The sequence below is a fragment of the Sus scrofa genome, chromosome 9, assembly GCF_054392235.1.
Source record: "Sus scrofa isolate SSC_HxYL_T2T_F1_AM1 chromosome 9, Sscrofa_HxYL_maternal_Yorkshire_Landrace_v2.0, whole genome shotgun sequence".
NCBI lineage: Eukaryota > Metazoa > Chordata > Mammalia > Artiodactyla > Suidae > Sus > Sus scrofa.
Genome location: NC_139391.1, coordinates 108,509,417 through 108,521,917, shown reverse-complemented (window position 1 = coordinate 108,521,917; position 12,501 = coordinate 108,509,417). Strand labels below are relative to the sequence as shown.

Here is a 12,501-nt window from a genome sequence, read left to right as displayed (position 1 = left end):
TTGCTCAGTGGGTTAAGGATCTGGCATTGCCGAGAGCTGTGGTGTAGGTCGCAGACATGGCTCAGATTCCACTTTGGTCTGGCTGTGGTGTGGGCCGGCAGCTACAGCTCCCATTTGACCCCTAGCCTGGGAACCTCCATATGCTGCAGGTGCGCCTCTAGAGAAGACAGAAAGACAAAAAAAAGAAAAAAAAAGAAAAAAAGAAAGGTTTAAAACTTGTAAAAACACCTTTGGATTGCAAAGATATAGTTTTTTAGTTCATTATTTAAGTTTATATTACTTTGCTTATTTTTAAAATAGCAAACATCCTTGTATTGGTACAGTATATATTATGTAATGATTTAATAATACCAGCTGCCATTATTAAGTGCCTACTAGGAGATGGATTCTGTACTCTGTGTTTTATATACACTCTCTCATTTAATCCTCATGCTAATTGTGTGATCTTTAGCTCAGTGTTATTTTCCTCATTTTACAGTTGAGGAAACAGGAACTTTGGGAGGTTAAGTAACTTGTCCACCGCTGCAGATAACTGAAAGAACTGGGATTGAAGTTTGTCTTTCTGTTTTTAATGTTTCCTTAACATGTCACAATGCAGAAATACTGTTACCTTCTTCAAAATGTAGATTTCCACTGAATAACAATAGCAGTAATATCTTTCTTTACCTGAGTGATAAACCAGTTTGTGCTACTTAGTTTACAGACTGAAGTTGTGTTCTGTGTTCCCACAGGGCTGAATGTAACAACTGTGAGACTGGAGAACAGTGTGGTGCAATTATGCACGGCAATGCTGTCACCTTCTGTGAGCCATATGGTCCAAGAGAATTGGTAAGTATGTGCTGTTTATGTACGTTACTCCAAATACATTGTTGTTAGTGAGCTTTTCGTCAAACAAAAGGATCTCTTATGCTTTTCCAGTTGAGATGAAAATTTGCAGGACCACTTATATTATGAATCCTATTGCAAGTATTTAAAAATTAAGAGCAGTGCTTCTGTCATTTATATTTAAATGTGAAAAATAAAGAATTCAGTAATACAATTGGCAGCATCAGTGGCTCTCATTAAACATGGTGCATCATTATGATTACATCACTTTTAAAAAATGAGTATGATATGTGTGACATATGACATATATGACACATGTATATATTGTACCTAATAACTTATGGCTTAAAAGTTCTTATATAAAGCTTTACTTTTACACCTCTTATTTTCACCTTGCAACCAAAAATGTTAGATGAGCAATTTTATCATATTATTTTAAAATTTTGTTTCCTAACCACAGAAAAAAATTCAATGATTTTTTAAAAGTGAAAGAGCACACTGAATGAGCTAGTTTTTTTTTTTAAAAAAATTGGTTTATTCCAAATTGTTCAGTAATGGGTTACTTCCCTTTTAGTTAGATTATTAGACTTTGATAGCCAAAGATAAGGTCTTAGATCATATGTAAAATGAAGCATGACCATTCTAAATTGAAAGCAATGAAACCACTAGCCATCAGCATGTGGCTAGTGAGCCTTTCATTGTTACTTGGTAATTCCTTCTGGCACGAAGGCTACATTGATTTCACATTCTTGAAAAAGGACATAAAAGCAATTGTTATATTACCCTCTTTGCTCAGTTTCTTTGTGCCTAATTTTTTTCTTGCAACATCTCTTATGCTTTGACTACCTGCTTTTCAACCTGAGCTTCAAGGCTTCCTTTCCTTTTTTCTCCCACACCTTCCTTATCATGGGACTTTTAATAGCAAGTTGCATTTTTCACCCCTCCATCACGTATTGTATTATGTTTCGAATTCATTAAATTTAAAAGTGGCCTAAAGATTGGCTTCCACAGTAAAAGGGGGGAAAAAACCTAACTAGGCAATTAAAAGAAGATTTAGTTATCAAATTGTAAAAGTCAATTAATTTTTATAACATGGTTCTTATTTTATGCTGCTTGAATACCCCTTTCATGGCAGTAGATAAATTTAATTTATTAAAGATATGAGCTTCAGAACATTGATAAATTGAAGAGTTTTTAGTTGAAATTAGAACACAAACAGAATTAATTGGATGCAAATTAAAATAATAGATGCTCATAATTCAAGTCTTACAAGGTGTTATTCCTGCAGACAAATGTGTAAAAAAATAGATCCACTAGTACATCTTAAATAATGTACCATGACTGAATTAATTATCTATAAACCTTAAAACAAAATTAAATTTTTGTCGTAGTTAATTGAGCTTAGAATAAATACCTATTTTAGAATGTTCTCCCACTCTAACATTTCTGAAAATACTTGACTAAATTCTTTTTTGTTTCTACTGATTAATAGCAAATAAACGTATCTAAGAATATAGTGCCAAAATTCATATTTCTGTAGCATAGAAACTAAAATATCTAGTTTATTTGATCCCATGTATATTTAATCGTGATGGAATCACTGTATCCCAACTTATTTCACATTAGCGTTCATATACCCAGTGGGCTAGTTTTGAATTGTATTATATAATTGGTGTGAGATGAGCATTTCAACTCAAAATGAAAATATTTAAAATAATCATTTCATCCAAGAAAGGAAAACCATATAACAGATTTATATTTACATCATAAGTAGTTCCCTAAGATGAATTGTGCTGTAGATTCAGAGGGAGTCTGAACAAAGATAGAGATGGCATCTACATTTTACGCATGAGCAACCTCTAATTTTCCATCTGAATTGGTGTCCCAGGAGCAAAAATATATAGTTTATCCAAGTTATGTTTACAAAAGAAAGGTCAATTGAAAGAAAAGTGATGAATTCGGTTGTCAGCTAACATGCTGTTGTCCACTAATATTCAGACATTTGCATGGCACTTCAAAATTGAATCCAGTTAAAAAACCGGATTGTGCGAGAGAACCGATGAAAATTATCAGCCCCCAAACATCACTTTTTGAAAAATACCGATTAGCCCCCTAGCCTGGGAACCTGCAAGTGGAGCCCTAGAAAAGACAAAAAGACAAATAAATAAATAAATAAATAAATAAATAAAATGCTTTCTTAACTTTTTTATAAATCCCGTTCTTACTGAAGTCATCAAACAAAGAACCACAGGCAAAGAACCCTAGTAGGCTAATGCTTTATCTTTTAAAATACCTGAAAGAGCATTTCCATTTTGTGAATTTAGCCAAGTGGCCACTTCATTTCACTACAAGCTAAAGCCAGTGAGAGGTGGTTTCTGGGACCACCTGGACGCACCATGCATATCTGTTTCCACTGCTCTCACACATTTCATTACCTCAGTAAAGTCTCCATACTTGAAGGAGTAACACCTAACTGCATTCATTTTGCTAGTCTGAAATGAATGTAATGAGGAATTCGTTTACCTACCCCTTTAGGAGAAAATATGCTCTCTCAGAGCTTAAAACAAAATTAATTATGTTACTCTCTACTTTAAAAAAATTAATTACTGAGTTATTCTCACATCTTTGGAAATGCATGTTTGTTACAGGAAGGAGTTTGGACTAATACAGGATCAAATCCACTAAAAAGTTGCAGGGAAGAGGTACAAAATGAACAGCATCAGCCTACAGTGTATTCTTCAGATTCATTTAGTGAGCATACTAAATTTTCTATAGTTTGAAGTGTAATAATTTTAAAGCAGTAGGATTTGGTTTCAGGCATTCATAGTTGCTATATATTTATCAAAATATCTTAAAGAGTTCCTTTAGCTTTCATAATGTCTGATGTAAAAAAAGTAACTTGGAAGACTCAAATTATGTATTTGAACTCAAGAATAATAAATAACTTATAATACTCAAGTGCAAATGTTAAGTGGATGGTTTTGGAGACAATGCTTTCTCATTTTTTTTCTCTTCATCTTTCCTATTCTTTCTTATAACTGACAATTTTATTAGTAAACTAAATGGATAAAGATAAAGGAATGAGAGTCAACCATTCTGCCATTCCTTAGCTTACATGGCGAAGGGAAAAAAAAAAAAAATGTGAAATCAATGACTAATCAAAAGCTAGGGTCACTTGCATTTAGCACATGAAATTTGAAATGTGGCACTATTTCAAGCGACTTGTTTGCTAGCAGAGATCACAGCTGTGAAACTTGATCACCCAGGTGACAGAAACATCATTTATTACACCCCCAGGATAAATATCTAAAATTCTCTGGTATATTTAATGCATTAGCAATAGCAGTAACTATGGTGCTTTTAACTTACATGATATCTTTGTTTCAAAGAACATATATTGAAGAGTATTTCATAACTCATCTGTGAATCTACTCAGTTACATAAAATCAGAGGGGAAATAGCATTTATTCAATTTTGGTGAAAAAATTTAAAATTTTTCATGTGCCTCTTTGGACTTTAAAGATCAAAATTTCCAAGTGGAAATCCATGAGGATAAGTAGTTGAACTTACTCTATAAGCTATGGGAAAAAAAAGAAGAAGAAACAGATTTCTTTTAACCCTGTAGGACATTTGGTTCTGTCCAAAATATTCATGAGACATTTGGTCCATACCAAAAGGTCCTTGAAATTTGATCTGTCCTACATGTCCTTGAACATATTTGGCCCATGTTGAAAGGGGTTGGACAGGATCAAATATAAGAATTTCCTATAATGGACCAAATATCTGACAATCTCTTTCAATGGAATCTTGAAAAGGAACTAATATCCTTGTTATTTTTTTAAAAATTCTATTGGTGCATTTTCCTCTAATGACTCTGGAGGGAAAGGGAGTAGGAAACAGAGTTCTGGGCATGGAGGGCCAGTTTTCTCTTAGATAATCTTTATGAGAGATTTAAATAAAGGATTTCCTCTGACATCCTGATACCAGTGATTTTTGCTGTTTAAAATCAATTAGGAGTTGCAAACCATACAGATCTCTAGACAACTTGTGAAATGTCTCTCTTGCCCTCTCCTCTGTTACCTTTTTTTCTTCTTCATGAATTTTAAAGCCCTGTATTTAAAACACATGTTCATTCATCTTTCCAAATTGTGCTGTAGAGACGAGAAGCACAGTTTTATCTTTTAATATTCACATTTCAGTGAATTCTGGCAGAACAAGGAGCTTAGTCACTGTTTGTCCACCACTTCCCATGGGGATTCATGAACTGGGTGTCTCTTGACCCTTCTGCAGTGTGGACTCCATTTCATCTAAGGATGTTATTAGGACATTTAAGAAGTCAGCTGCTTCTGCCACGTTGAAAACACAGTTATACACTTTCTGTTTTATAGGGTGTAGTCGTGGGAGGTATCCTATACCTTAGCTTGTGGGGTCAGAAACCCAGAAAGAGAGTCACTGAAAATGAAAACCTTACTTCTCATCTCACTTGAGCACGTATGGGTCAAAGTCATTGCTTCATAGAATGAATGAATGAATGAATGAATGAATATTTAAATTTTTTAAATTTACTTAGAATTAAATAAGGTACCATCCCTTTTTTGGAATGGAGGGCAATTATTTAAGGATGCGTCTTTTTTTTTTTTCTTTTTAGGGCTGCACGCTTGGCACATAGAGGTTCCCAGGCTAGGGGTTGAATCGGAGCCACAGCTGCCAGCCTACACCACAGTCACAGCAATGCAAGATCCAAGCCGCATTTGCAACCTGTGCTGCAACTTGTGGCAACGCCAGATCCTTTAACTCCCTGAATGAGGCCAGGGATCGAACCCACATCCTCATGGATCCTAGTCGGGGTCTTAACCAGCTGAGCCACATGGGAGCTCCTAAGGATGCTTCTTTATGAAACTGAGGGAAAATAATAGAAGTGTGTTGGAACGTATTTCTAGGCCCATAATTTGATTACTTTTTTGGGGGTAACAGTTTTATTGATAAATAATCTTCATATTCTACAGTTCATTTAAAGTATACAATTCAAAGATTTTAGTTTATTCACAAAATTATACAGCCATTACAGTTAATTTTAGAACATTTTCATCATCCTCCCAAAGAAATCCTACACTGCTTATGTGTTGTAATTCTATTTACTTTTCAGTTTTTTTATTTGCTTTTTGTTTTTGTTTTTGTTTGCTTTTTAGGGCCACACCCGTAGTGTATGGAAGTTCCCAGGCTTAGAGTTGAATCAGAGCTGCAGCTGCCAGCCTACACCACAGCCACAGCATCATGGGATCTGAGCCACATCTGTAACCTATACCACAGCTCAAGGCAACGCCAGATCCCCGACCCACTGAGCAAGGCCAGGGATCAAACCTGCATCCTCATGGATACTAGTCAGATTTGTTTCCAATGCGCCACAGCAGGAACTCCTCAAAATATTCTTATTCTTCTCATTTATTCTTAATTTTGGTTCCAGTTTTTGTTTGATCACTTTATACCATTCTCCTTGTGCCCCAGGTCTATTGATGAGGATGGAGGGGAGGGTATGGGTTGAGTGGAGGCGGCTGTGTTAAGTGCCTGGTAAATTACACTAAAAAAAAGTTTTCATCAGACCTGAGGGAAATGTACTTGGCGTGCCTGTGTGAGGATCTCACAGAGAAATACGAAATATATCTGTGTTCAGACATACTGATAGAACTAAGCTAGCCGCTGGATGAATATAACCTCTTTTATGATTCGTTTCTATCCTTTTCTTTTCATTCCGCCTTCTCCCGTATCTTTCACCTCTTTCTCCTCCTCTCTTTCTGTCTTGTCTTATTTTGGTATATTCCTTTTTCTAGATTACCACAGGCCTTAATACCACAACAGCCTCTGTCCTCCAGTTTTCCATTGGTAAGTGTTTTTAGCCATTAAGCATTTAACTTCGAAATGTTTGTTTCAATCATAGCATACAATCAGGATTTTAGTGCCAAATGTTTTTAGATTCAGAAAAGAGTAAGTCTTAACACTGGGATAAATAATTTAAAACACTTTAAAAGTGAAATAAAAAATTTAAATGCCACATTTTGCTCTCACTTCTCTCCAGCAGCAAGTGGTATTTAAAAATAATAGAATATATAAAAATAAAAGTAAATCCAAAACATAGGGATTTTGAATGTGTTAGATTACTATGTTACAGCAGAATTACTTTTCTAGTTGTATTTTACTCAGGTTAAGATTGAAATCTGTTAAGTTTCCTGCACTCTTGCTGAGTGGCAGTGAAAAGGGTAATTATTGGTGGCTGAGAGAAACCAATTAATGGCTTCATGTTTGACATAAATAATCTGTGTTTAATTCAGACACAAAAAGTTAAAAATGACTGTATCTGGCAATATTTCTTTTAGATGTTTTTGTATTAGAGCTAGAAATTCCTACCCAAAACATGCAGTAAAATAAGGTATCCTTGATCTACTGTTTATAGTTTTTTGCTCCATTGTATTATTTTCTATTCACATTTTCAAAGGTGTATATCAATAAATAACAGGTACAAGGTTCCAAAGGGAGAGTTCTAGGTAAAGGAAGATACTGCCTTCTAGATGGGTCTAGCTTTCTTGGTCTTGGTTTAATAACATGGAAACCTCCTGGCCTCTCCCCATCACCTGAGGATTGCTGGCAGCTGTGCCCCTGGGACAGCACCCTCTAATTTCCACTGTCTTCACCCTCATAACTCTGGGGATTCATCATTAGTGCAGGGACTGTTTCCCTCACTAGCCTTCTAGCCCTCGCTGCAAACGAGTGCTCTTACAACCCACTGTGGTAATTGTCCTGAAGAGCAATTTTCTTCAAGACATGTGGTTATCACTTTTTCCTCAGAATGTCTGTGTTCAGCTTCTGTAGGTAGTATGTGATGAAACTGCCTGACCTAACTACACTTTGGATTCTTTTCTTCTCACATGGATAGCATTACCTACAGCACTTTAAAAACTAATCAGAATTCTGTATGTGGTCATAAGAAAGGCATTAGCAAAAACAAAATAATGAGGTTTTTTGGGGTGGGAGGGTTACCTTTGATCTATTAGCAAGTATATCCTAAATTTTCTATAATGAGCATGAAATACTTTCATAGTCAGGAAAAAACCTCCTTTTTAAAAGGTTGTGGTGCTATAAAAACAGATTTTTAAAACTCTAGCAGAACAGACAACTGTAACTTAGAGGTTCTCAACCAGAACAAATGTGTTTAAGTGCATTTTGCTATTAATATAAAATATAAGCCAGATTTTCTTATTTATCTGTATTCTGAGTAGTTATATGAATATTAATTTCAAATATTACCTTTATGCAATTAAAGAATACAAGAGAATCCTCTTTAAAATATATGCCTCACAATTCTGCTATATTTAAATTTGATTCAAGAAAGCAGAGATCCAGCACAAATTAAATTATATTTCCTGAAAGGGAAAAAAAAAAAGGTCTATTTTTTTAAAATAGTAAAAGAATATACTATGGAGCTGGCATAGCTTCGTGGCTTCACCCTTTAATAATACCCTGCCATGAACAATAGAGTTGATAAAAGAGGGACAAGAAGGGATATTTTTCCGAGAATGTAGGGTTTGGTGCCTGGGACCTACAGCCCAGAAAAAGCACCAGGCCCAAAGGCTTGAGACTGGACCTAAAAATGTGACTTAATAAGAACCGTTGATTTCTCCACAAGCCAGAGGGATGTAGCCCAGCAGGCCAGAGAATTGCTTGTATTTTTAAAAGCATGGATTTGAATCCTAAGTTAGAAGATTGGAAGCCTAACAAAATCAGGGAGTTGCAAAAAATGGATGGGTGGATGGATAGATGGATGGATGGATGGATGGATGGATGGATGGATGGATGGATGGATAGATGGATGGGTGGATGGATAGAAAGGTATCTCAATCTTATAACTAAAAAGTAACCTTAGAAATCTTTTTTTGAGTGGCAGGTATAGAATCAAAAGTGAAATTTTAACATGTCATTGTTTGGGAATGAAACAAAATATTTAGTTAAAAACTGCTCAGTGGGCTTTGCTTACTGCATTTTGAGAATAAAAATTCTTGGGAACTAAGAAGTATTAGGACAGCCGAGAAACAATTTTGTGGCAAACCATTGGCTGTATGGTGCATGGTGTTTTATGGCAAAGATAGTGTAGCAGGCAGAACTTTGCAGGAATGGTGTTGTGGATCTCATTATGAGTGCTTGGAATATTTTTGTTCTGTTAAATGGACGGTGTGAGGGCTAGACTGGGCCACTACACAAATTCCAGAGATGTCATAATTGTGTATATTCATCTTGAGCTTTTCAAGCCCTGCAGTAACCTACTACCAACATAGCAATTGCAGCCAAGTAGCCCTTGCATTTGTATTCTGTTCAAAAATTGTACTGAGTGTGTTATAAAAAACACTATATGTATACAATTCAACATTTTTATTTATTTGTGTCTTGTGGAAATTTCCAAATCAGTTCTAAAAATGTGGTTAAATATGGTCAGTCAGATTTTTTGTCACTCCTCAGGAGTTCCTCTGGGATGTTAAATATTCATTATATATCTTGATGATTTAGATGTGATATAGACCATTTTCTAGGAGATTATATCATTATTTACATCTTCAGTGATGAATTATGTTCATAATTATGGACATAACATATAACCACAATTGAATAAATCATTGCCTTGATATTTTTATATTGCTCTTGTAAACACTTTAAATCACATCACATGCATTATCCAAGAGAGTCCCAGGTACCTCAGATATATGTATACAGAAATGTCTTGAATTACAAGGAGTGACTCAAACTCTATCATGCCAATGTTTAACACTAATTCTATTCCAGCTCTTTATAAATAATATGTATGTATAAATATATAGATACAAATACATACATATGCACACACATAAGTATACAGGTTATCTTAACGAAATGAATTTTAAAGCATCCTCAAAACGCAGTAATGCAAGTTGAAATTTATCAGGTTATCAATAGCTAAATCATCTTGAAAGATGTCCTGAAAGATTCTTAGAAGAACTTTTCATTTTTCCATTCCGATGAAAGATCTCGTATCCATTTCTGTGCTAAGGCATCGATCTGCTACAATCCACACTTGATTCATTAGATTCAACTTGTGGAATTGATGGTTGTAGCCTTAGGGGCATTTACCCATTTCCTTTAGATTTCCTCCGGGGCAGGAAGAACAATTTGAGATGATGCCCTTGCAAATCATTATTTTACAGATGCCTCCAAACACCGTTTCCCCAAGCAAGGTCCTGTGATCAAGCGAAATGCTGATAGCACTTTCACTGAGTAGTTGTTGTCTATTTAGGCTTTTCTAAGCTAATGTTAACTATGGGAAGACAAAAAAGTGAGACGACATTTTTACAGTGCTTTGTGGTGTGGTAGAAGATCTGGATGCCTACAGAGCCTGAAACTTCTGGATTCTAGTGAGTTGCCAGATTACTATAAATAGGGATGGATGTGTGACCCCGTGTTGTCCAGTCCTGCGGGGTAGAACAGTTCAGGAAGGCTTCTTAGAGAGGAGGATCCCAGAAAGCCAACAACCTGAATGACCAGAAAGGACAAAGTTTTTCCAGGTGTGGACAGAGAGTGACACAGCAAAACATAGAACGGGCATCTGGGTGACCTCTTAGAACAGTACTGGCTGAGGGTGGCTATGAGCGATGTCACATATAATTCTGTCCATCTGACAGTTAATCTACTGCAGCTGGGAGTTTTAAATAGGAAGTAGAGTTCAGAAAAATGACCTCTTTCTCTCTTGAGCAATAAAGACACCTAATGAAATTAATTCTTAAAAGAGATTATTTGTGTGCAGTCTTTCTTAAGAAAGATTGGTTGTGTTAAGAGTGGATTTGTCCCTTGATATATATCTGCACTGAATTGCTCAACAAGAACTTGTCAACTAGTACATTTGTTCAGTTTAGCCCAGCTCTTTTTTCAGATTAATAGAATTTGTTGGCCAGATGAGAGTGGAAGGTAAAGTATTTAAAAAACATGTATCGTGAAGAATAGCTTGATTGGTGTGGTATGTCTCTCTTGTCCATTATGCTTTTCTCAGCCCTGAGCCTAGGGACTCAAAATTAGTAGATGCTCCTAAGTATTTCTTGCCTGAGTGACAAGTAACTATTACAGAGACATCTGTAATATTACGTAACTAAGTGCTAAATTGGTGTCATGCAGACATTTCTAGCCAAGAGCAGATTTGGGGGAGGTGATGTGAGGACCTCAATCAATGGAAAAAATGACCCAGAAGGAACAGTGAATCACCAATAAACTATACTTGTAGTGAAGCCAGTAGACAAAAATGTATATCCATGGGTTTATCAGTTTGTTATCCTTGAACTAGCTAGTATCTTTTGTTTGCAATTTGTGGAATTAGCACCTTTTTTTTTTTTTTTTTTTTTTTTAAGAATCTTGGAATTTATTTATTTATTTATTTATTTTTGTCTTTTTGCCTTTTCTAGGGTCGCTCCCGCAGCATATGGAGATGCCCAGGCTAGGGGTCTAATCGGAGATATAGCCGCCAGCCTATGCCACAGCCACAGCAACGCGGGATCCGAGCCGCGTCTTTGACCTACAACGCCAGATCCTTAACCCACTGAGCAAGGCCAGGGATCGAACCCAAACCCGAAACCTCATGGTTCCTAGTCGCATTCGTTAAGCACTGAGCCACGATGGGAACTCCAGCACCTTTTTTTATTTTTGAGTTTTACTTATGAATATCCTAAAGATTTGGGGTTTTGTAACCACTTTTTAATTTTATTTTTTAACTACTTTTTTGGTTTTTTTAATCACCTCAAGCAGAGGAAAGGCATTATATTCATAAATGTTTTATATTTGCAGATGAAGATATGAAAGTGTCCTTAGGCCTGCATTATTCTCTTATATGTTGAACAATCAATAGAGTCTGAGATAAATGAGAGCTACTGATGTTGTATTTTGAAAAATAAAAACTAGAAAATTACAAAGTTAAAGGTACTCATTGCTGAATTGGAAGATTACTTTGTAAAAGAAAAGAGACCTGGCATTCATTATTTTCTCTCAAATAGATGTAATGAATAAAATGCTTCTTTAAGAGTATTATATTGCATTCATTATAAGGGAAGTTTTTCCCTCAAGCCTGATGCATAACTATCTTAATCACTCAGAACTTGATTTGATAGAGAAACGCTCTCAACCTTTGAAACAGCTAATTCAGAAGAGAGAATAGGAGCCCTCTCATGTCTTGGTAGGAATTATTGTTCAATTCCTCTGTGAACTTCCTGAGATATATTTCTGAATTAGACTCGTATTTTTTTCAGCAGTCACTTTCTTTGGTAAGTAAGACCCTTGGGAATTTATTATGGAAATCGTGAAACTTCTGAAAACATGGAATTCTCTAAGTATGAGACTAGCAAAATCTTGGGTGACTTGAGCTCAAAACATATACAAATAAAAACAGGAGTTTAGAAAATTTTAATGGTAAAATTAGCTTAATGCATACACTTTTAAGGTAAAATTCATGTTGTATTTGAGTGTAAGATTCTTAGATATAAAAAATACTAAAATAAGATTTGTTTATGATGATTTTTAGATCTTCAAAAACCCACATTAATACAAAAATTGAACTATTTATGTTTAGAACACTTCTGTGTTATCTGTTTAATAAAGGTTTGGAACTGATTTTAATTC

At 35.4% G+C, this 12,501-nt stretch overlaps 1 protein-coding gene across 6 annotated transcripts in view; it reads left to right on the top strand.

Annotated features, from left to right (window-relative positions):
- Nucleotides 1-12,501, top strand: part of RELN (reelin) — a 499,001-nt gene that overhangs the window by 250,911 nt on the left and 235,589 nt on the right. For all 6 annotated transcript variants that reach the window (XM_084977353.1, XM_084977355.1, XM_084977351.1 and 3 more), the window contains exons 7-8: nt 732-828; nt 6,654-6,705. In XM_084977353.1, the coding sequence (XP_084833479.1) occupies nt 732-828; nt 6,654-6,705 (149 nt within the window). The remainder of the gene's footprint in view (nt 1-731; nt 829-6,653; nt 6,706-12,501) is intronic.